The sequence below is a fragment of the Agelaius phoeniceus genome, chromosome 34 (genome assembly GCF_051311805.1).
Source record: "Agelaius phoeniceus isolate bAgePho1 chromosome 34, bAgePho1.hap1, whole genome shotgun sequence".
NCBI classification, from domain to species: domain Eukaryota; kingdom Metazoa; phylum Chordata; class Aves; order Passeriformes; family Icteridae; genus Agelaius; species Agelaius phoeniceus.
The window spans coordinates 2,834,858-2,859,847 of NC_135298.1; the positions used below are offsets into that span (position 1 = coordinate 2,834,858).

Genomic DNA, 24,990 nt, shown 5'->3' on the forward strand with positions numbered 1-24,990 from the left:
AGTCCAAGGATAGATTAGAACATCTATTTCTGTATTAATCCTTGATTAATCTTGGTTTCACAACAGCGACAAACCCTACTTCAGAGCCTAGACATAACAAGAAAACTACAAGTACATGTTAAAATATAATGCAAAATCAAAAATCCCAAATGCAGGTGAAGTGGGAAGCAAAATAGATTTGTTTTCTTCTTTTTGTGTAGTCTTAGGGATAGGCCAGTAGTTTGGGTTCCTTATGTTGAGCTGTTGAGCAGCGATGTAAATGAGATTTGTTATTGTATGTAGCTAACAAATACTGTGCAGAGATCTGGAAGAATCTGCTGTGCTTTCCCCATGAGCACTTGAAAGTGAAAAATGGAAGTTTGTACTGCCCACTTCTGGACTCAAACAGTAACTAATCAACTAGAGCCTTGGTATTTCCTAGGGACATGAATCCATGGGATATCACATAATTCTCCTGATCCCGTGAGTGTGTCCTGTGAGGTGTTGTGTAAATCACCTGAAAAAGTACAAAAATATTGCCAGCAACACTGCAGAAAGCTTGCAGGAAATGCAAACAGCAGGGAAGGGTGTAAAATCCCATCTGCCCGTTTCTGTGCCTGATTTTATTTATGGGCTGAGGGTGCCCTGCTTGCTGCCATGGCCACAGTGCACAGCTCCATCTCTCCTGTCTCCTTCTCTGGCCTCAGGCCCAGTTCCTGGGAGCACCCCATGGGGGAGAATCCAGGCAGTGAAAGAGACAAAGAGCCCAAACTCCTGGGCTCAGACTCAGACAGGTCCATGGGGGAAGGAAAAGCTGTGCAAGGAAGCAAAACCAGGAATTCATTCCCTGCTTCCCACGGGCAGGTGGGTGTTCATCCGTGCCCAGGTGAGCAGGGCTCCAGCCCAGGCAATGGTGACCTGGGGACACAAATGCCATCACTGCCAGCATGCCCCCCTTTCTGCTTCTTCCCCCTCTTTCCAGACTGATTCTTCTTCCACATGGTCTGGGAATGCCCTGGGGTCAAGTCAGGTCACTGTCCCAGCTGCGTCTCTGCCCCTTTCTGGTGCTCCCCAAGCCCTCGCTGCCAGGGCAGGATGAGGAACAGGAAAGGCCTCGGCTCTGGGCAGGAACAAAACCCTCCTGGAACCTTCCCTCTGTTTCCAGGCCAAATCCAAGCCCTGCCCCAGAGAAGCCCCTGGAAGGAAGTTCAGTCTCCCCAGCCCAAAGCAGTCCCCAGTGCCCATCCCCAGCACCAGGCACTGCCTTCCCCAGGGCGTCTCCTCTAGGAAAGGGATGGCTCAGCGAGCACCAGGCCGATGGCGATTGCAGCTCAGGGGAAAACAGGCGGGAGGGGATCCCTGCTTGGAGTTCCAGGGGTGCTTTATGGGCCAACACACCCGAGGGGTCCAGGCACCAAGAACCAAGAACAAAGCAGGGTCCAGGCTTTTATATGGGACAAGGGAGGGGGAGCTTTGGTGTTGCCATGATATTTTCTGAAACTGAGAAACTCAGAAGCCTCACAGGAAAAGAAAAACAAGAATTATCTGCTGCTGTGGAATGCAACAGGTGCATCTTTGATTGGTCCATGTTGGTTGTTTCTAATTAATGGCCAATCACAGTCAGCTGGCTCGGACTCTCGGAGAGTCATGAGCTTTATCATTCTTTTCTATTCCCTGCTTGCCTTCTGATGAAATCCTCTCTTCAATTCTTTTAGTATAGTTTTAAGATATAATTTTCTTTTAAGAGAATATATATCATCAATAATAAATCAGCCTTCTGAAACATGGAGTCAAGATTCCCGTCTCTTCCCTCGTCCTGGGACCCCCGCAAACACCAGCGCACTTTGGGCCTGAGGGCCAATGGGCAGAGGGAACAAGGGTGGTGCAAAGGCGGGACAAAAGGGCAGCAACCAACTGGGATTCAGGGGAGGAGCTGCAGGGAACGGGAACCAATAGGAAAGCGGGAGTGGGGAACATTCTAGAACTGGGGAGGAGAACAAGGATGATGTAACTTGGGTCATCAACATGTAAGGGACACGATGCCACCAGGACACACACCAGGGGACAATGTCACCACACCTCTGGGGACGCTGCCACCAGGACGCCTCCAGTGACACCCAGCATGGGCCCACATGGCCCCTGTGGGTGACACTGACCCTTTCCCTGTCCCCAGGGGCGGTTGGGGTCCCCTGAGCACGGTGGCCCTGGGACACCCTGGTGGCTGTCACTCTCTCCTGGGCCACTTGTCACCAGCTGAACAAGTTCCCATCCTGCCCTGGTGGGTGGTGACATTTGGCTGGGACACCACAATGGTGGCAGGGGGGACGTGGTGGCAGGAACTGCATCAGGCAGCGCCATGGCTGAGATGAAGGTGCTGGTGGCACTGTGGTGGCACAGGTGGTGGCCTTGATGCTGTTCATGTCCCCATCCATGATCATGTCCTCCCATGTCACCATCCATGGCTGTGTTCCCCCATGTCCCTGTCCATGGCCACTTCCAACTCAGGTCCCCACCCAGGGCTGTGTCCCCACGTGTGCCCATCCAAGCCTTAGTTCAATGTCTTGATTTTTACCCCAATTTCAGGGCTTTCAAAGGTATGAACAGAAACCTTTGTGTTTGAAGGCAAAACCAAAAGGATTTATGTGTCCCTGCCAGAAGAGCATCCACGTGCTTGGGTGGGTGGGAAGAACCTTTTTTGGAGGGGTTTCCAACCCCACTGTCTCCAAAATCATGGGTTTTGCCCCAGTCTGACCCGATTTGGTTGTAGAAGATGCCTGTGGGGCAGAGAGAATTAAAATGATGGATTTGTATTGGAGAAGACCTCCAAGGCCACCCAGTGTTACTTGATGCCACCAGGAAGACGCAAGAAGTGAGATTTTTCTGGGGTCAGAAGTCGACAAATCTGCTCGATGTCGCTATAGGACATGAAACAACACGAGCACACACACCACTGTTCTCAAGGTGAAAAAAGGGAAGTTTATTTCCTGACTCCAACATTTATAGTTTTCCAAAAGTGACAGTGGATTGGAGGCTGACAGTGCCACCTCTCCAATGACACTGGACAAACCAACAGTCCATCAAATTTCTTCTCCTCCATAAAAGAATGCAAAACAATAAGTTATTTACAGGAAGTATGTGAGAAAGTTTGCTACAAGAATGTAAACATCAGAAGGCTTAGAAAAATCTTCAAAGGTCAGGGCGACAGCTCTCCACAATGGATTTCTGATGTTGGTCTGTGGATGTGTCCAGGTGCTCACGGGGAGCCAGGAGCCAGCCAGGTGTCTTCCTAACACAAATCAGCAGCACCACGGATCACCAGGGCTCTGCCCAACGGGGTCACCGGGGATCATCCAGTGCTGATCCTCCAATGAGGGATGGAGCTGTGGAGCTGGAGCAGCACACAAAGCTCTTCCCGCCCTGGGAGCACTCCCACAGCTTCCCTCAGTGCTGGATGACGCGGTCCAGCTGGAGAAAGATTGATTGATTGTCCTTCTCGGACGTCCCGGCTGGCTGTCCAGCACCGCTAGCAGTAGGGGGGCACTATCCCGATCTCCGTGGTTCAGGACAGCACCTAAGGCAAACGCTCTGTGCCGTGACAGCAGTGTTACCTTGTGGCAGGACGTGGCTTGGCTTATGGCTACAGTCAGCAGAAATGAGAGAGCGCTCTCCAGCTGTGATGAATCCAGGTTTATTGGGTCCCAGGGGAAACCGACAACCAAAGAGAGCAAGGGGGAAGTTGCAACAGCTTATAAGGAGGGAGGGACACAGGGGAGGAGTCAGTCCTTGGACAAATAGGGTTTCAGAGGGGAGTGGGATACAAAAGATTGACTTAGGGAAAACCCCAATGGGGATAACTTGAGGGTGGGGCCCCGGCCCCTGAGCCAATCACTCGACGCTCCAGCTGAAAGTTTCTAGAGAGTTCTAGAGAGAAGGGTGGGAGCGCCGAGTGACGGACAGGGCACCGGGGAGGGATTTGAGAAAGGGTACATTAATCTCCAAGGCAACTGGGGAGGAGTTGGGATAACTGGCAGCATGTTGTAGTGCGTTCTTATATTTTGTAATACCTTGAAGTAGTTTGTTTTGTATTCCCATGTTTTTCCCAAATGGTTTATCCCAGACTGTACCCCCCCCCCCCCTCTTCCCTCTACTTGTGTTATCCCTTTCCTGGGATAAGATCTCCAAAACCCCCACCCTGGCTCTCTGCCAGTCACCTCGACATCCCAGCCCCCTACCTAGAAGTTTCGATCCAAGTTGTCGAGTGATTAGCCAGGGGCCAAGGGTCAACCCCCCAAGTCCTGCCCCATACGCTGTTTTGTATGTCTATCCCCCCAGCACCCATCCCCCAGAGATACCTATTGGTCAGTAGGATTTTATCTATGTTAGTTTCCTCCCCCCTTTAAATGTGAGCTCCGAACATCCCCCAGCGCTCTCGGCAGGAGGAACCCCCTGAGGCAGAGGAGCTCCCTCGGGACTCCTTAATAAAACCTTGGAATATCCCCTGCTGGGAGTCGGCCCCTTTCCTCTTCCACCGACGTCTCGGTCGTCTCTGCTGCAACGAAGGCAACCAGCCTGAGTGCCCTCAGCACCCTCGGGGCACAGAGAGTGTCTCCCCGCAGTCGGCCGTGGTGGGGCTACCCCCCCCACTCTCTGCCGACCCGGGTAAGGCCCAGGGACATTGAGAGGCTTGCAGAGAGACTGGGACAGCTTGGCGCCCAGCCGTGGGGCTCTGGAACCATTCCAGGAGCCCACGGAAAGGGGCTCGGACATTCTTTCAGTCTGTTCGATAAGCCTTCGGCCGGCAAGCTACCTCAGGAAAGAAAAAACTCAGTTTTAGTGAGTTGCTCTCCTGTGGACGAAACTGGGAGCTTCGAAGTACCCTAAGAAGTCAGTTTCAGGTGGAAATCAACATCCCAGGCTTTTTCGTTCCCCTCTCCTGCAGCTGGATTGGTAAGTTTTACCCTTCTCTTGTTTCTCCCCTCTTTGGGAGGGGGTGTTTCCCTGCCCTTTGTTCTCAGGCCGCCGCGGAGGGCTGAAGTTTTTTTTCTCTCTATTGTGGGCAGGCTGCCAGCTGTAGGCTTTCTCCTCCCCCCCCCACCTGGGTTGCTGAAATTTGAGATACAAATTTAAAATCAGAGCCAAAATGGGTGCTAGGCTTTCTGTATCTCACAAGGGTGTCTATTATCATCTTTTAAACATTCTTAAGAGTGAAAAAATCCGATTTTCAAAAACAGATGTTAAACAGTTCGTCAGATGGCTTTTCCTTCACTTCCCCGACGTGTCCACTGAAAATCTCAGTGATTTGGCTTTTTGGGACAAAATTGGTAGTGAATTATTGAAGGCAGGGAAAGCAGGAGACATATCTCCGTCAAAATTTGCTTTCTTAGCCCTGCAGATAAGAAATGTTGTAAAATTTAATTTAAAGATGCAAGAACAGCCATCCGGCAACAGTTTCAATATCTCTGTTTCCCAAAAACCCGATCTACCCCCCTCCGAGTTCGGTTCTCCCTCCCCCACTCACCTCCCCCCACCCCCAGCCCCTGCACAAATCCCTGCCCCCCCCCAGAGGCTTCCTGTCTCCAACCCGGACACTTCTGCCCTGAATTCCCGAAATCCCACCCTCCCCCCTGCTTCCCCAAGTTATAATACCATGTCTCACAACCTTAGTGCCCGCCTTGGTACCCCTGAGACGCGCCCGGTAATTTCTCAGGACCATAATGGTGGACACCACGTGGCAATGGTGGTTTCCTCTCTTTCCCAGAACCCCTTTCGCTCTCCCAACAACCCATTCTGCTCGGAGCACCCCGCCCCCGAAACCCGCCCTCCCGCCCTTCCCCCGTCTCCTCCTCCGGCCCCTCCGGCCCCTCCTCCGGCTCCTCCTCCGGCTCCTCCCGCTCTGGCCCCGGCCGCCCCTCCTGCCCTGGCCCCGGCCGCCCCCGCCCCCTCAGAGCTCTGCCCGCCCGCCGCGGGCTCCCTCCGCCCCCCCCACGGCCCGCCCTCCGGCTCTCAGAGCAGTGTAATAAGAGACGCTGTCGCCGGCAGACAGAACCCGGAAACAGCACAGTCCTTTTCTGCTGCCCCTGTCTCATATATTCCAGATGTCACCGGGGCATTCCAGCCAAATTATAGCCCCCTTTCTGTTGATTCTGTTAAAGAACTAGCCAAAGCCCAAAAAGATTTTGGGAGATCAAGTGAATATTTTAGAGGGCTCCTTAAAGCTACATTATTCGCTCACATTCTAACCCCTGCTGATATAAAACACCTTTTTTCCTGCCTGTTATCCTCTTCTGAATATCTCTTGTGGGAGGTTGCATGGCAAAAAGGATTGAGAGCGATTTTACCAGCTCTGTGGGCTGATGAAGCTACTGCTCGTGATGTTTATGGCAATATGTTATCCCTCGATCATCTCTGTGGACAGGGAGGTTGGGAAGATAGCATGACCCAGGCAGAAAGCATTCCCACAAGGGCTTTCAGAGAAGGTGCTAGAGCAGCTGAGAAAGCTTTCTTTGGGCTCCGTCCTAGTATTCCAATTGAAAATTATTTGAAAATAACACAATCTCCATCTGAGTCCTTTTTGAGTTTTGTGGAAAGGTTGAGAAAAGCTGTTGAATTGCAAGTTCAGAATGAAGGAGCCAGGATGGAAATCCTCACCGAGATCGCTAAAGAAAATGCCAATGAGAAGTGCAAAGCTGCTATCCTCAGCCTGCCTCTTGACCCAACGCCTACGCTGCAGGCCATGCTTGAAGTGTGTGAGAAGAAAGTTACCATTACCCTCGCTGACCACGACGAGAGACCAAAACCACAGAGAAGGATTGCTGCAGTGGAAACCCCTGAGCCATCATTCACCAGCCAGCTCCAGCATGTCACGATGCCACAAGAGAGAATCTCCAGCTCTAATAGACCTTGCCATCTTTGTGGGAAGTTGGGGCATTGGATGCCGGACTGCCCTCTGAAAAAGCAGTTTTTAGATTTTAAATACAATATGCTTAAAAACCAGAATTCCCCAAAGGACCACCTCTCAAAAAACTGAGTAAAGAGCGCTCCTTTCCCCAGCGCTATGACAAAAATAGGGTGGGCTCAATTCAAGTACGGGGGAGGGAAAAGAAATCTAGTGTAAAAGATGTATCGGTGCCAAGCGAGGCACTGGCTTTGAACAAAACAGAACATTCATTTCATTGGAATAATCCCAGACCAATTTTAACCACTGACTCTTCACATAATCCTTACAGGCTGGCGTTGACCGAACCTCTCCATCTCAGAGACACTAACTGGCATTTCATATCTGTTAACCCTGAACAACCAGGTACTTGGACACAGCTTTGCCAGAAACGTCACAGTAAGTATGTCGTCCTTGGGGACACAAAACACACACCCCAAGAAATTATTATTCCTCCGGGTCTCATATCATCAGACCCGAAACAATTTGTCATATGGCTTCACTGTACTCATCCACCCGTGTACTTGCCCAAAGGCCAAATCATAGCCCAAGCCATCCCAGTGCCTGAGCCTCCATGGGACCAGGAGCAAGCAAACACCCTCAGAGGTAAACTCCGTCCCAATGTCTGCTGGACTCAGGTATTGGGAAGAGAAAAACCCAAGCTATCATGTGGGTTGCACCGTGGTGGTGAGTACAAGTCCATACAAGGACTTTTAGATACTGGAGCAGATGTCACGATTATTCCATCTAAAGAGTGGCCATCACACTGGGAACTGCAAAACGTAGCAGGACACGTGCAAGGTGTAGGGGGAATTCAATTGGCAAGACAGTCAAAAAACGTTGTTCAAATTGAGGGACCCAATGGCAAAATAGCTTCCATTCGCCCGTTTGTCTTAGACTACACAGAGCTCCTCTGGGGCAGAGATTTAATGGTTCAATGGGGAACCACAATTGACATCCCAGAAAACCCGCAGGTTTTTCGGGGAGCGGTCGCTGAGGTGCGCCACGCCCAAAAATTGATTTGGAAAACTGATACTCCAATAAGGGTAGTTCAGTGGCCGCTCAATAAAACCAAATTAAAGGCGCTTGAAGAACTTGTACAAGAGCAGTTAGAAAAAGGTCACATTGTGGAGACCACGTCGCCATGGAATTCGCCTGTCTTTGTCATTAAAAAACCAAACAAAGACAAGTGGAGACTACTCCATGACCTCCGTCAAATCAACAACGTTATTGAGGACATGGGCTCCCTACAACCAGGGATGCCCTCACCAAGCATGCTTCCACAAAATTGGTCTTTAGCTGTGATTGACATCAAAGATTGTTTTTTTCACATTCCCCTACATCCTGACGATGCTCCGCGTTTTGCCTTCTCGGTTCCCACCATTAACCTGGAGGCCCCAATGAAGAGATACCATTGGACCGTCCTCCCTCAGGGACTTAAAGTCAGTCCTGTGATTTGCCAGAGGTATGTCTCTTCCTTGTTGTCTCCAGTCCGTGAAGCTGCAGGAGATTCCATCATCCTGCACTACATGGATGACATCCTGGTGTGTGCCCCAAGTGATGACATGCTTACTCACACACTTGACCTGACAATCAATGCATTGGTTGCTGCAGGGTTCGAGCTCCAAGAAGAAAAGATTCAAAAGATGCCACCTTGGAAGTACCTGGGCCTTGAGATTGGAAAGCGGACCATTGTGCCGCAAAAATTGACTATCAAACATGATATCAAAACCTTAGCGGATCTCCATCAACTTTGTGGATCCTTAAATTGGGTGAGACCTTGGCTAGGCATTTCCACCGAAGACCTAGCCCCCCTTTTCAATTTGTTAAAAGGGGGAGATGACCTTAGTGCTCCTAGGACCCTCACCCAGGAAGCGAAAACCGCACTGGAGAAAGTTCAGGAAATCATGTCTACTAGGCAGGCCCACAGGTGCCAGCAGGGTCTCCCCTTCAAATTTATCATTCTAGGCAAGCTGCCACACCTCCATGGTATGATTTTTCAGTGGCAAACTGTCCAGGCAAAGAAAAAGGACCAGGTCAAGAAAGATCCCCTCTTAATTATAGAATGGGTCTTTCTCAGTCACAACAGGTCAAAAAGGATGACAATGCCACAAGAGCTGATGGCAGAATTGATCCGGAAAGCAAGGATACGGATCAGAGAATTGGCAGGGTGTGACTTTGACTGCATTTACATTTCCTTAAACCTGAAATCAGGCCATTTGTCTCAAGCAATGCTAGAGCAATTTTATCAAGAGAATGAAGCCTTGCAATTAGCCCTAGATAGCTACACAGGCCAAATTTCAATTCACAGACCGGCCCACAAAATTTTCAATTCAGATGTTCAGTTTTCATTATCACTGACAAGTATTCAGAGCAGGACACCTCTAAAAGCACTGACAGTTTTTACTGATGCGTCTGGTGCGTCTCACAAGTCAGTGGTAACTTGGAAAGATCCCCAAACTCAACAGTGGGAGGCAGATATTGCCAAGGTGGAAGGATCACCCCAAATTGCTGAGTTGTCCGCTGTAGTCAGAGCTTTTGAGAAGTTTCCTGAGCCTTTAAATGTAGTTACTGATTCAGCTTATGTTGCAGGTGTAGTGTCTAGGGCAGAGAATGCTGTGTTGCAAGAAGTTTCCAACATTCCTTTATATGAATTACTTTCTAAGTTAGTAAGAATTATTTCTGGCCGAGAACACCCATTTTATGTGATGCATGTTAGGTCACACACAGACCTGCCGGGGTTCATTGCAGAAGGAAACCGGAAAGCTGATGCCCTTGCGGCTACAGCCAAGATGGCCCCGCTCCCAGAGGTATTCCAACAAGCAAAGATCAGTCATCAATTTTTTCATCAGAATGCACCTGCCTTGGTCCGACAATTCCATCTGAAGCACAAACAAGCCCAGGCCATCGTAGCCACCTGCCCTTCTTGTCAAAATCAGTCACTACCTACCTTAAGTGCAGGTGCAAACCCTAGGGGCTTGCAGAGCTGCGAAGTGTGGCAGACAGATGTAACCCACATCCCATCATTTGGCAGATTTAAATATGTCCACATCTCCGTGGATACCTTTTCTGGTGCCATCTATGCTTCTGCCCACACAAGGGAGAAAGCCAGTGAAGTAAAGAAGCATTTCATGCAAGCCTTTTCCACATTAGGAATCCCTAAGGTCATCAAAACAGACAATGGCCCAGCGTACAAGTCCAAAGACCTTCAGAGCTTCCTGCAGCAATGGGGAATAGAACACAAAACAGGCATCCCCTATTCCCCGACAGGCCAAGCTGTGGTGGAGAGAGCCCATCAGAATCTAAAAAAGGTTCTTCACCGGCAACGTGAAGTGATGAAAACAGAGACCCCTCAAATCCAGCTGTCCAAAGCACTGTTCACACTGAACTTTTTGAACTGTACCTTTGAAAACCTTAACCCACCTATTGTAAGACATTTTAACGAGAACAGTCAGCACAAGCTAAAAGTCCGTCCGCCAGTCCTCATAAAGGACCCTGAAACTTGGAAAATAGAGGGGCCCCATGAGCTCGTAGTCTGGGGTAGGGGGTATGCATGCGTATCCACTCCCTCAGGCTTGAGATGGATCCCCTCCAGGTGGGTGAGACCGTACATTCCTAAGGTGTCAAAGGACAAAGCTGCAACACAGGTAGCCAGTGCCTGCTGGAGGAGGAAGCGCCGTCAGACTCTTTAAAGTTAAATTGTTGTTACCTGGACCTTATCCCTAACATTTTTTATTTTCAGTTTTAGTGTTTTCCTTTGATCTGAACTCAGCCCTGGTGTCATCAGAATGAGCCCCATCCTTCCATTGCTTCTGTTGACAGCCGTCCATCCAGGTCAGATGTGGATCGTTCCACAACCCCAAGCAAATGTGTGGACCACCCTCGCCAGAGTCCTCAACCAAGACCACATTTGCCTGTCAGCCTCTTCTGTGTCTGACCCGATGTCCACTTGCCTTGTGGGGATCCCATCTAAATATGATGAATTTCCACCAACATTAGCTGCTCCCCTTCCCCCAGTATATAATCCGTTATCCCCTTGGTCAAAATTAATTGATAGACAAGCAGTAGCAGAAAAAGAACCCCAAGAATTTGAACTCCTTGGTTCTGCCAAGGCATTCTATTGTGTTCAGTTTACGTTTACACCAAAAGATCAAGTAGATTTGTACCATGAAGTCAAACAGTTTAAAGTGAATTATACAGCAAAAATTTGGTGTAAGAAAATTTCCCAAGTAGGAATACCTTCTACCCCTGATAATAAGCCCCGTGCCCTTCCTAAGGGGTTTTTCCTCATTTGCGGGGACAGGGCATGGGCAGGCATCCCCTCTCGTCCAATCGGAGGTCCATGCACCATTGGAAAGCTGAGCCTGTTTACACCCAACAAAACCCAAATCATGGATTGGCGAACCAAAACCAACACCCGCAATTCGGCCCGCAAAAAGAGAGATTTAAGGAATCTGGACCCAAATTGCGATTCTGAAATTGTACATTGGTCCAAACCAAAAGGAGTTGCGATCACCGTGTTTTTGCCATGGGTGTCTGCAGCGAAAGCTCTAGGCGAATTATCACATCTAGAGTGTTGGGTTGCTAAACAGGCCAATATTACATCAGCTGCACTTTCAGACCTCCTGGCAGACGATGAAACAACAAGGCAAGCCACCCTACAAAATCGGGCTGCAATTGATTTTCTCCTCTTGCTACATAACCATCGTTGTGAGGAGTTTGAAGGTCTCTGTTGCCTGAATCTGTCATCCAAAGCTGAAAATGTCCACAAAATCATCGGGAAGATGCAACAAATGGTCCAAGACATCAAGCAAGAAACAGCAGACTGGATGGATGGACTCTTTCAGGGATGGGGACTCTCGGGCTGGGTCAAATCCATTTTGAAATCTGTATTTTTAGTTTTGCTTGTTCTTCTTGTTATTTTGATCAGTTTTGGGATCATCAAGAGCATTGTGACCAAACTGATCTCGAAAGCTATTTCCCCTTTAGAGGTCAATCAGGTGACTGTTCCCACCTCTTCTGAGGAAGGGACAGAAACCTCTGCAGAATTTACAAAACAGCCTTGGTTTGCTGATGATTGATAGCACTCCGAGCTGAAATTTAATGTTTAGGTGCCTCTCCCTTTTTTATTTAAACGAAAAGAGGGAGATGTTGTAGTGCGTTCTTATATTTTGTAATACTTTGAAGTAGTTTGTCTTGTATCCCCATGTTTTTCCCAAATGGTTTATCCCAGACTATACCCCCCCCCCCTCCTCTTCCCTCTACTTGTGTTATCCCTTTCCCGGGATAAGATCTCCAAAACCCCCACCCTGGCTCTCTGCCAGTCACCTCGACATCCCAGCCCCCTACCTAGAAGTTTCGATCCAAGTTGTCGAGTGATTAGCCAGGGGCCAAGGGTCAACCCCCCAAGTCCTGCCCCATACGCTGTTTTGTATGTCTGTCCCCCCAGCACCCATCCCCCAGAGATACCTATTGGTCAGTAGGATTTTATCTGTTAGTTTCCTCCCCCCTTTAAATGTGAGCCCCGAACATCCCCCAGTGCTCTCGGCAGGAGGAACCCCCCGAGGTATAGGAGCTCCCTCGGGACTCCTTAATAAAACCTTGGAATACCCCCTGCTGGGAGTCGGCCCCTTTCCTCTTCCACCGACGTCTCGGTCGTCTCTGCTGCAACGAAGGCAACCAGCCTGAGTGCCCTCAGCACCCTCGGGGCACAGAGAGTGTCTCCCTGCAGTCGGCCGTGGTGGGGCTACTCCCCCCACTCTCTGCCGACCCGGGTAAGGCCCAGGGACTGGAGAGGCTTGCAGAGAGACTGGGACACCCAGTGCCCATCCCCAGCACCAGGCACTGCCTTCCCCAGGGCGTCTCCTCTAGGAAAGGGATGGCTCAGCGAGCACCAGGCCGATGGCGATTGCAGCTCGGGGGGAAAACAGGCGGGAGGGGATCCCTGCTTGGAGTTCCAGGGGTGCTTTATGGGCCAACACACCCGAGGGGTCCAGGCACCAAGAACCAAGAACAAAGCAGGGTCCAGGCTTTTATATGGGACAAGGGAGGGGGAGCTTTGGTGTTGCCATGATATTTTCTGAAACTGAGAAGCTGAGAAGCCTCACAGCAAAAGAAAAACAAGAATTATCTGCTGCTGTGGAATGCAACAGGTGCATCTTTGATTGGTCCATGTTGGTTGTTTCTAATTAATGGCCAATCACAGTCAGCTGGCTCGGACTCTCGGAGAGTCATGAGCTTTTGTTATCATTCTTTTCTATTCCTGCTTGCCTTCTGATTAAATCCTCTCTTCAATTCTTTTATATAGTTTTAATATATCATTTTCTTTTAAGATAATATATATCATCAATAATAAATCAGCCTTCTGAAACATGGAGTCAAGATTCTCGTCTCTTCCCTCGTCCTGGGACCCCTGCAAACACCAGCGCACTTTGGGCCTGAGGGCCAATGGGCAGAGGGAACAAGGGTGGTGCAAAGGCGGGACAAAAGGGCAGCAACCAACTGGGATTCAGGGGAGGAGCTGCAGGCAACGGGAACCAATAGGAAAGCAGGAGTGGGGAACATTCTAGAACTGGGGAGGAGAACAAGGATGATGGAACTTGGGTCATCAACATGTAAGGGACACGATGCCATCAGGACACACACCAGGGGACAATGTCACCACACCTGTGGGGACGCTGCCACCAGGACGCCTCCAGTGACACCCAGCATGGGCCCACATGGCCCCTGTGGGTGACACTGACCCTTGCCCTGTCCCCAGGGGCGGTTGGGGTCCCCCTGAGCGCAGTGGCCCTGGGACACCCTGGTGGCTGTCACTCACTCCTGGGCCACTTGTCACCAGCTGAACAAGTCCCCATCCTGCCCTGGTGGGTGGTGACATTCGGCTGGGACACCACAATGGTGGCAGGGGGGACGTGGTGGCAGGAACTGCATCAGGCAGCGCCATGGCTGAGATGAAGTTGCTGGTGGCACAGGTGGTGGCACAGGTGGTGGCCTTGATGCTGTCCCAGTTCATGTCCCCATCCATGTTCATGTGCTCCCATGTCACCATCCATGGCTGTGTCCCCCCATGTCCCTGTCCATGGCCACTTCCAACTCAGGTCCCCACCCAGGGCTGTGTCCCCACGTGTGCCCATCCAAGCCTTAGTTCAATGTCTTGATTTTTACCCCAATTTCAGGGCTTTCAAAGGTATGAACAGAAACCTTTGTGTTTGAAGGCAAAACCAAAAGGATTTATGGGTCCCTGCCAGAAGAGCATCCACGTGCTTGGGTGGGTGGGAAAAACCTTTTTTGGAGGGGTTTCCAACCCCACTGTCTCCAAAATCACGGGTTTTGCCCCAGTCTGACCCGATTTGGTTGTAGAAGATGCCTGTGGTGCAGAGAGAATTAAAATGATGGATTGGTATTGGAGAAGACCTCCAAGGCCATCCAGTGTTACTTGATGCCACCAGGAAGACGCAAGAAGTAAGATTTTTCTGGGGTCAGAAGTCGACAAATCTGCTCCATGTCGCTATAGGACATGAAACAACACGAGCGCACACACCACTGTTCTCAAGAGGAAAAAAGGGAAGTTTATTTCCTGACTCCAACATTTATAGTTTTCCAAAAGTGACAGTGGATTGGAGTGTGACAGTGCCACCTCTCCAATGACACTGGACAAACCAACAGTCCATCAAATTTCTTCTCCTCCATAAAAAAATGCAAAACAATAAGTTATTTACAGGAAGTATGTGAAAAAGTTTGCTAAAAGAATGTAAACATCAGAAGGCTTAGAAAAATCTTCAAAAGTCAGGGCGACAGCTCTCCACAATGGATTTCTGATGTTGGTCTGTGGATGTGTCCAGTGCTCACGGGGAGCCAGGAGCCAGCCAGGTGTCTTCCTAACACAAATCAGCAGCACCACGGATCACCAGGGCTCTGCCCAACGGGGTCACTGGGGATCATCCAGTGCTGATCCTCCAATGAGGGATGGAGCTGTGGAGCTGGAGCAGCACACAAAGCTCTTCCCACCCTGGGAGCACTCCCACAGCTTCCCTCAGTGCTGGATGAAGCGGTCCAGCTGGAGAAAGATTGATTGATTCTCCTTCTCGGACGTCCCGGCCGGCTGTCCAGCACCACTAGCAGTAGGGGGGCACTATCCCGATCTCCGTGGTTCGGGACAGCACCTAAGGCAAACGCTCTGTGCTGTGACAGCAGTGTTACCTTGTGGCAGGACGTGGCTTGGCTTATGGCTACAGTCAGCAGAAATGAGAGAGCGCTCTCCAGCTGTGGTGAATCCAGGTTTATTGGGTCCCAGGGGAAACCGACAACCAAAGAGAGCGAGGGGGAAGTTGCAACAGCTTATAAGGAGGGAGGGACACAGGGGAGGAGTCAGTCCTTGGACAAATAGGGTTTCAGAGGGGAGTGGGATACAAAAGATTGACTTAGGGAAAACCCCAATGGGGATAACTTGAGGGTGGGGCCCCGGCCCCTGAGCCAATCACTCGACGCTCCAGCTGAAAGTTTCTAGAGAGTTCTAGAGAGAAGGGTGGGAGCGCCGAGTGACGGACAGGGCACCGGGGAGGGATTTGAGAAAGGGTACATTAATCTCCAAGGCAACTGGGGAGGAGTTGGGATAACTGGCAGTAAAGGGGGAAAGGGAGAACCAGGGCAGAACCATTGCATGATAGGGGGAACAGAACAGTCCAACTTATACAGACAACACAACAGCTGGATGCGTTGGTGTTGGGTCAAGGCTGACCTCTGGGAGAAGCTCTTCCCACACCAGGCACACTCATAGGGCCTCTCCCTGCTGTGGATGCGCTGGTGGGCACTCAGGTGGGAGCTTGTCCTGAAGCTCTTCCCACACTCCCCACACTCGTAGGGCCGTTCCCCCGTGTGGCTCCTCTGGTGGGCAGTCACTTCATAGCTGGTCTTGAAGCTCTTCCCACACCTGGGACACTCGTAGGGCCTCTCCCTGGAGTGGATGAGCTGGTGCCTGAGGAGGCTGCACTTGTCCCTGAAGCCCTTCCCGCAGTCGGGGCAGCGGAAGGGCCTCTCCTCTGTGTGAGTGGTGATGGAGGAGATTGGAGCTGATCTGAAACCTCTTGCTGCATTCATCACACTCGTAGGGCCGTTCCCCGTGTGGCTCCTCTGGTGGAAAATCAGGCTGGATTTGGCTCTGAAGCTCTTCCCACACTCAGGACATCTGTAGGGCCTCTCCCGGTGTGGACGCGCTGGTGGCAGATCAGGTTGGAGTTGTGGCTGAAGCTCTTCCCACACTGCCCACACTCATAGGGCCTCTCCCTGGTGTGGATTCCCATGTGGGAGTTCAGGCAGGAGCTCCACCTGAAGCTCTTCCCACACTGCCCACACTCATAGGGCCGTTCCTCTGTGTGGATTCTCCAATGGTTGATCAGGGACGATCTCCACCTGAAGCTCTTCCCACATTCCGAGCACTTGTGGGGCTTCTCCCCATCCTGAAGCTGCTCAGGGACCCCCAACTCTGACCTGTGGTCACCTTCCCGGCCCAAGGTGGGTCTTTCGTCCTCGGATCCCCGTGATCTGCGTTTGCAGCCCCTCCTTGTGTGGGATCTCGGGGACTTTTCCTCCCCGTTGGATTCCTGTGCCCTGGAGCCACTCCAAACGGCCTCAGCCACCAGGTTCTGCTGTGGGGATTTGTCCTCCCTGCTCTCCATGCTCAGCTCCTTCCCTGGGGGAGGAAGGACAAGGAGAGGATGGGATTTGCCTCCGTGCCACAGGGAAGGGGAAGGAGATCCCCCCAGTGCATCCCTGGCTGGACAGCATCAGCAGTGGGGCTGTCCTGCAGCCGGGGGCCGTGCTGGGCTGGGAGATGGAGCAGGAGAGAGGGGGAAAGGGGCACTGACTTCCTCCTCACCTGCCTGGGTGTCCTGGGGCATCCTCTTCCTCCTCGCAGCCTCCTCCTCCACCTGGCCAAGGTTTGGGAATGGGAAATCCTGGTTTGGGGGGCAAAACAAGGGCTGAGCGTGTCGGGTTTGATGGTCCCGGTGCCCAAGTGCAGCTGGAGAAGTCAGCGCCCCTTTCAGCCTCGGGGGGCCCGGACCCCGCTCATCCCCAGCCTCCCCCACCCCTCCAGGCTGCCGGGGGTCCCTCTGCACCGGGATCGCCCCTCTCCGCCATGGATTTGGGGCGACTCCCCCTCCCCGCTCACCTGCGCCTTCCGGAGGGGGCGGAACCGGGGCAGCCGCGGCCCGAGCGGGGGAACCGCGTGGGGTTGGTGCTGCGGCTCCTCCTCCCGCTGCTCCTCTTCCTCCTCCTCTGGCCCTCCTCTTCCTCTTCTTCCCGCTCCTCTCTCTCTCTTTCCCTTTCCTTTTCCTCCTCCTCTGTCCCTCCTCTCCCTCCCGCTCCTCCTCCGCTCCCAGCTCGGCCCGGGCAGTGCCGGCACCCAAAAGCAGCCGCGCTCTGCCCTGGGGGGTTCCAAAGCGGCCCCGCCACGCCCGGCACTGGGAGCGATACTGGGAGCACTGGGAACGATGGTGAGAGCAGCGGGCGGGAACTGGGAGCGCTCTCCCTGCCGGTCCCGCTCTTACTGGGAGCACTGGGAACGATGGTGAGAGCAGCGGGCGGGAACTGGGAGCGCTCTCCCTGCCGGTCCCTCTCTTACTGGGAGCACTGGGAACGATGGTGAGAGCAGCGGGCAGGAACTGGGAGCGCTCTCCCTGCCGATCCCGCTCTTACTGGGAGCACTGGGAGGGAACTGGGAGCAAACAGCGCCCGGACGCGGCTGCAGCCGGCGGGGGCGGGGCCTAATCTGAGGGCGTGGTTATGCAAATCCGGGAGCGATCGCGCGCTCCGGCGGCATCCGGGGAGAGGGAACCGGGAATGGGAATGAGGACAGGGAATGGGAATGGGGAATGGGGATGGGGAATGGGGACCGGGAATGGGGAATGGGAATGGGAATGGGGACAGGGAATGGGGACAGGGACAGGGAATGGGGGATGGGGACAAGGAATGGGAATGGGGAATGGGGACAGGGAATGGGAATGAGGAATGGGAACGGGGACAGGCAATCGGGAATGGGGAATGGGGACCGGGAATGGGGAATGGGGCCAGGGAATGGGGTCCATACCGGGAATGGAGCAGGACGGGACGGGGAGTGGGGTGACACGGGAATGGGCGGAGGAAAGGGGAGTGACAGCAGGGAGGGGGGTATCCGCTACAGGGGACACCAGGAAGCGGGACAAGGGGACACAGGGACAGTTCCAGGCCAGGAGTTCCTTGATCAGCAGCCCCAGAATCTCCACCAGCATCTTCCAAAGCACCCGGAGCCGCTCGGCCTCGTGTCCCCAAAGCCCTGAGCAAGCCCCAAGTCCTTCCCAGGAACTCTCAGCTCCCTCGGACCCAGCATCCCCCACACCTCTGGAACAGCCCCCCACTTCTCTAGCCCCATCTTAGTTCAACATCTTTATTTTTACCCAGGTTTTGGGTGTTTGGAAAGAATGAAGAAATGTGAGAAGAAGACCCAGGCCATGAGGAGCCAGGAGGATGTGGAGCCCCCAGCCAGGTGTCTTCCCACCAGGGATCACCGGCACCACGGATCACCGGGGCTCTGCCCACCGGGGTCACTGGGGATCATCCAGCGCGGATCCTCCCGTGGGGATGGAGCTGGAGCAGCGCACGGAGCTCTTCCCACACTGGGGGCACTGGCAGGGCTTCCCTCAGTGCTGGCTGCGTTGGTGTTGGGTCAAGGCTGACCTCTGGGAGAAGCTCTTCCCACACCCGGTACACTTGTAGGGGCTGTGACATCCCAGGAACAGGGCTGGGATGGGCTCTGGTGCCTGGGACATCCCCAGCAGCAGCGGGGCTGGGATGGGCTCTGGTGCCTGGGACATCCCCAGCAGCAGCAGGGCTGGGATGGGCTCTGGTGCCTGGGACATCCCCAGCAGCAGCGGGGCTGGGATGGGCTCTGGTGCCTGGGACATCCCCAGCAGCAGCAGGGCTGGCTGTGATGCTCTCCAGTGCCTGGGCCGTGCCCAGGGGTGCTGATGGCTGGGGTTGGGTTGGTGCCTGTGCAGTGCCCAGGGCAGGGTCACAGCGGGGCAGCTCTCAGTGTCCCCAGCAGGCCACGCTGTCCAGGGCAGCCGTGCCAGCGCTCGCTGCGCACTCGGGGCAGGCTGGGCTGGACGGGGCTCGGGGCACAAACGCCGCCCCCGGGGCTGGGCTCTGCCCCTGCCTCTGGGGCCCAGCCCCTGCTGGCAGCGCCTTGGGCAGGGCACGGGGCTGCTGCTGGCCCAGGGGGACAGGCCTTGCCCCCTGCCAGCTGCCCGGGCCCCTCGGGTGCCTGTGCCACAGCCCTGTGCCTCCTGTCCCCGCTACTCCCCGCCACCTCCACTCCCTCCATCACAGCCCCACTCAACCTCTGCACTGTGACCTCTGGAAAGAACAAAAGAACAGGAAAGAAAGAATGAGAGAGGGAAAGGAGAAAGGAAAGGAAAGGAAAGGAAAGGAAAGGAAAGGAAAGGAAAGGAAAGGAAAGGAAAGGAAAGGAAAGGAAAGGAAAGGAAAGGAAAGGAAAGGAAAGGAAAGGGGAAAGAGGAAAGGGGAAAGGAAAAAAAGTAAAGAGAAAAGAGAAACATGTAGCCATTTGGCCCTGCCTGGATGCCAGGCACCCACCAAAGCTGCTCTCTCACTCCCCTCCAGAGATGGACAGGAGAAAAAACAGAATGAAGGCTTCATGGCTTGAGTTAAGGACTGGGACAGATCATTCAGCAAATGCCATCATAGGCAAAACATTTTTGAAATTACAGGTATTAATTGAATTTCTTTCTATCCAGATCAGGGCAGGATAGTGAGAAGTAAAATAAAGCTTCACAAACACCTTCTGCCTGTTCCTCCCTCCTTCCCAGCTCTGCTCCTCCCCCAGTGGTGCAGGCAGACAGGCACTGGGGGCTCTGCTCCGTTCATCACCCGTTGTTTCTCTGCTGCTCGGGGAGAGGAGTCGTTCCCCTGCTGTGCCAGGGGTCCCTCCTGAGACACTTCTCCATGAACTTCTGCAGGGTGAGTTCATCTCACGGACAGCAGCTCTTCACAAACTGCTGCAGCTGCCTCACTCTCCCAGGGGCTCACAAGTCCTGCCAGGACCCTGCTCCAGCGTGGGCTCCTCTCTCCACAGCTTTGCAGGTCCCTGCTGGGTCCCTGCTCCAGCACAGGTTTCTCATGGGGTCCCAGCCCCTGCTCAGGCACCCCCTGCTCCAGCACGGGCTCCTCCAGGCGCTGCAGGTGCATCTCTGCTCTCCGGGCCCTCCATGGGCTGCAGGGGCCCAGCTGCCTCCCCAGGGGCTGCCCAGGGAATCTCAGGGCAATCAGCTCCAGCCCCTGGAGCAGCTCCTGCCCCTCCTCCTGCCCTGCCCTGGGGTGTGCAGAGTTGCTCCTCTCACGTGTTCTCACCCTGCTCTTCCCTGCTCACAGTTACACCTACACCATCACCCATTTTCCTAAATCTCTTGCCCCAAAGGTGTTACCACCATTTCCAAGTGGCCCAGCCTTGGCCAGCAGCCGGTGCATCCTGGAGCTGGCTGGAATTGACTCTGTGGGACACAGAGGAGCAGCTGCTTCCAGCAGCCTCTCACAGAAGGTGCTCCTCGAGCTCCCCCTTACCAAAACCTGGCCATGCAAACCAAGTATAAGCATGGTAGGGTTTTTATTATCATTATTAATTCTTCTTTTTGCTATTGTCATTATTATTGCCCCTGTGATGTCACACTGCCCCTGTGATGTCACAGAGCCAACTCTATGTCACCTTGTGACGTCATACAGCAGTGCTGTGAAATCACAGAAGACTGATATCCCAAAGTCATCCTGTCATGTCACAATCTGTTTTGTGATGTCACAGCCTGCTCTATGATGTCACACAGCCACCAGGTGATGTCATAACCCACTCTCTGATGCCATTGAGCCACCCTCTATGATGGCAGACTCTGCTCTATGGCCTCATATCCTGCTCTGTCATGTCACAGCCAGTTCTGTGATGTCACAAAACCCTCAAGAACTCAGTTCTAATAAAACACTGAAGTTTCTTGTACTTTGAAGAGATCCCTGTCAGGGACACAGTTGAGAAAGCGTCCCCAGGTTCCAGCTAGAGCAGAACACTGCAGGCAGTGATGCCAGGTGGGCACAAACAAGGCAAAGGTGTCTCTGGTGCTGAGCACACCTGGATGTGTTTGAGGAATGCCAAGGGCCAAGGCCTGAGCCCCAGGGCCTGGCCAGGCAGATCCTGTCCCTCCCTCCTTGCTCAGGGCTCTTCCCGGGATGGGCACTGGCATGTGGGGATGTGCAATGCCAGGGGCAGGAGCGTGGGGCGGCCCCTGCCAGGCTGCTGAGCAGGGACAAGGAGGCAATGAGGCCCCAGGCCTGCAAGGGTCACTTGTCCCCTCCTGGCCCCAGGCCCAGCAGCCATGGCCAAAGTGCTGCCCAAGCTGGCTCTGGCAGGGCTGTCTTGCAGCTGCTGCCCATCCCTGTGCCCTGTGCAGCCCAGGCTGTCCCACGGTGTCCCTGCCCTGCGCCTCTGTCCCTGCAGGCTGTCGGCATCCCCCGGCTGCCCCACCTGGCTGGGCCCTTCCTTTGCTGACAGCTCTGCCTGGCCACTGCATGGTGTTTGCAGGGATTGAGCAATTAGGGCAAAGCTGTATCGCACTGTCTGTAAGGGGAGGAGTTCCTTAATAAGTACAGTAGGATATGATATAATATAGTAGAATAAAGCCATGGATCAGCCTTCTGCAATCATGGAGACAATGCTAATTACCTGGCTGGGAGCCTGCAACAAGAGGCAAACACTGCAGTACTGATAAACAGAGGTACAGCCAGGGGAGGGAGGCAGGTGGAAAAGGCTTTGTGCTGTCCCTGCTTGAGGGGATGCTCAGCATGGCCTGAAGGTCTGCACATAGGAGAAAACAACAATGAACACAGAAGAGCCAAATGATAAACAGGCAGCAACAGCAAGAAGCCCAAGTTCCCTGGGGTTGGAAGTTTGAGGATCTGGGGGATTTCACAGAAGAACTGGCCCAGGGCATTGCCATGGCACAGGGGCAGGGAAAATGTATTGGCCATGTGCAGCAGAGCAGTGAGAAAGCCCCTGGCCCAGGCAGCTGCTGCCATGTGGGCACAAGCTCTGCTGCCCAGCAGGGTCCCGTGGTGCAGGGCTTTGCAGATGGACACGTAGCAGTCGGAGCACGTGAGGGTCAGGAATGAAAGCTCTGCTGTGATAAAGAACAAAAAGAAAAAGACCTGTGCAGCACATCCAGTGTAGGAGATGGTGCTGGTGTCCCAGAGGGAATTGTGCATGGCTCTGGGCACGGTGGTGCAGATGGAGCCCAGGTCAGGGAGGGCCAGGTTGAGCAGGAAGAAGAACATGGGCGTGTGCAGGTGGTGGCCGCAGGCTCCGGCGCTGATGATGAGGCCGTTGCCCAGGAGGGCAGCCAGGGAGATGCCCAGCAAGAGGCAGAAGTGCAGGAGCTGCAGCTGCCCCGGCTCTGCCAATGCCAGCAGGAGGAAGTGGCTGATGCAGCTGCTGTTGGACATTTGCTGTGGCTGCACGTGGGCACCTGTTCATGGAGAAAAGGACAGTGAAGGGTTAGAGGAGATACCTGTAACCAAAATCAAAGCCATTTCCCACACACCCTTCTTTGTAACACACACGGACATGCTCTTGTGTTTCAGAGTTCTGATGTTTTCTTTTTAAGCTCCTTCCATGGACTTCCTGGTACTCTTGGATATCAGAAACCCTCAGCATTTCTGCTGCCCTCTGGTAGAACAGAGTGATTTCCCTGAGGCAAGATAATGAGTGGAGGCTGGGGGCAGATGATCTGTCACTTCATTCTGTTTGCAGTTCCTCTGGGCTTTCACTTTGCTCAGCTGGAGGATGTTCACACTCCCACGTTTCTCTTACAAACCCCCAGGTACTGTGAGAGCAGATGGATCCAGCAGAGCCCAGCTCCACTTCTGTAGCCAAGGACTCACGTTGCTCATTCCACCAACCCAGCAGCATTTTCAGTGTCACAACACCTCTGCCTTTGCCCATGGGTGTTATCACTCAGAGATGCTCCAGGACAGGTTTGCATGCTGGGGTGAAGCTCCCAGCCTGGACTGAAATCTCAGAGGGACTTGCAAGTGTCCTTCTGCTGGCATTGGCTGAAGGGAGATGCAGCTCCTTCCCTGGCTGCCCTGACAGCATTGCCCAGAGCCGGGCCCTGGGGACAGCGTCACCCTGAGCCAGCTGTGCCCCTCCAGAGCCCCCAGGGCCGGGCAGCTGCTCCCAGCCCTGTGCTCTGCAGAGGGAACTGGGCCCGGGGCTGCAGAGCTGCCCCACGGCTCTGCTGCAGCTCTGCCTGCACAGGAGGGGCTGCACACCTTGGAGCCCTGGGCCTGAGGGCAGAGGCTTGGCTGGGGCACAGGAGGGAGAGGGCTTGTTCAGAGGGAGGGGCTGCACTGCAGGGGATCCTGTGCACATCTCTCAACTCTCCCTGCCACAGCATTGCTGGGTTCTGTTTTCTCTCCTTCCCTGATCCTCTCTCTGCTTCCTGGAGATTTTCCTCCTGCAGGGGTTTCCCTGTGCCTGATCTCTCTGTGCCAGCACTCACAGAGCCCAAAGCTCTGTGCACTCTCCTTGGCCCTACAGAACCCTGCCTGTTTGCAGGGCACTGCCTGGGGGCAGCTTCTCTTTGCAGCTTGCAGAAAGGACAGCTCAGACTGAGCCTGATGGCTCCAGCAAAGCTGCTGCTGCTGCTGTCCATGGGCACAGTGGCTGAAGGCACATTAGGGATCTCCTGTGAACCTGCTGGTCACTAAAAGGAACAGTTTGGTGATCTCAGGCACCACTTGCCAAAATTCAGAACTAATAATTCATAATCATCCTTTAATAATTATCCCCCCTCCCTGCCACTCTCCAGTAGTAGGAATCTGAACACAAAGTCTTAGGAAATTGCCTAATTTCAATCAAAATCCTTGTCTTGCAAATATTCTGAGACTGATCAGCATGTGAGAGCTTCATGAGCATTTCAGCTCCCCTGCAGCAGAAATCCTCAGAGATGCACTCGCAGAGTCTGCAGGCATTGGGATGTTGCAGCTTTAGGAGATCAGTGCAGGAGCTGCAGCTGCATTGTCCTGCAGCCAGAGGTTGCTGTGCCAAGGGCTGGCAGTGATTGTGCCCCAGGCCCTTGCCAGCCCCTTCCCAGCCCTGCCTGCTTGAAGCTCTCTGTGCCTCTGTGCTGTGCCCGGGCTGGCTGCAGGCAGTGCCCCAGCCCTGCTGGGCTGTGCACAGGAGCTGCTCCTGCCCAGAGCTGTCTCTCTGCAGCTCTGCTGCCCTTGCCAGGAGCTGCCTCTGGGCCAGGAGCCCGGCCCAGCTCAGCAGCACAGACACAGCACAAGGACTTTAGGAGCCTCTGGGCCTTTGTGCTCAGGCCCTGAACATCAGGCCCTGAGAGGGAGCTGAAGAAGCCTCTGCAGAACTCCAAGTCACAATCCAACTCCAAAGTTTCTGGGACTTGTAGTGGCTCCCACTGAGGGACACGACAGAGAAAGTGTCCCCAGGCCCCAGGCAGAGCAGAGAACTGGAGGCACTGATGGCAACTGGGGACAAAGAGAAGCCAAGGCTTGGTGCCCTGGGGCACAGCAGGGTCTGTGCCAGCAAGGGCTGGGAGGAGACACCTTGTGCTGAGGCCCTGGGGCCTCCTGGCCCAGCCCCAGCCAGGCTGGGCACTGCCAGCCCCTTGTGCTGCCCTCTGCATCCCCCCCTGGCCCACATCCCAGGGGCCTCAAGGATCTGCTGCAAGGAGTCCCTGGGGAGCCTTGCTCAGCAATGGCCCTGGCGGCTCCTGAATGCTCCCTGCAGGGGCTGCAGCTTTTTCAAAGGACTTGGGGTTTGCCTTTGGCCTTGCAGTCTCTGAGAGCTTTGTGCAATCATGGCCTCCAATTACCTGCTGTAATTAGTCCCTGCAGAGGCTCTGTCAGTAACACCACTCAGTGGGGCTCATGAATGCTTCAAGGTACTTCAGTTCTTTTAAGGTACTTGGTGTTTCCCTTTGGATCCAGACTCTGGGAGAGCTTTGTGCAATCATGGCCCC

The 24,990-nt window shown here is 53.6% G+C and overlaps 1 protein-coding gene across 1 annotated transcript in view; it reads right to left on the reverse strand.

The window, feature by feature from the left end:
- The window catches only part of LOC143696362 (uncharacterized), a 175,553-nt gene extending 158,952 nt beyond the window's left edge, over nucleotides 1-16,601 (reverse strand). Inside the window, 4 exon segments of the mRNA XM_077192506.1 lie at nucleotides 15,624-15,965; nucleotides 15,967-16,036; nucleotides 16,039-16,113; nucleotides 16,116-16,601. Coding sequence (XP_077048621.1) covers nucleotides 15,624-15,965; nucleotides 15,967-16,036; nucleotides 16,039-16,113; nucleotides 16,116-16,590 — 962 coding nt within the window. The 5' untranslated portion in view covers nucleotides 16,591-16,601.
- Between the last annotated feature and the right edge of the window lie 8,389 nt (nucleotides 16,602-24,990).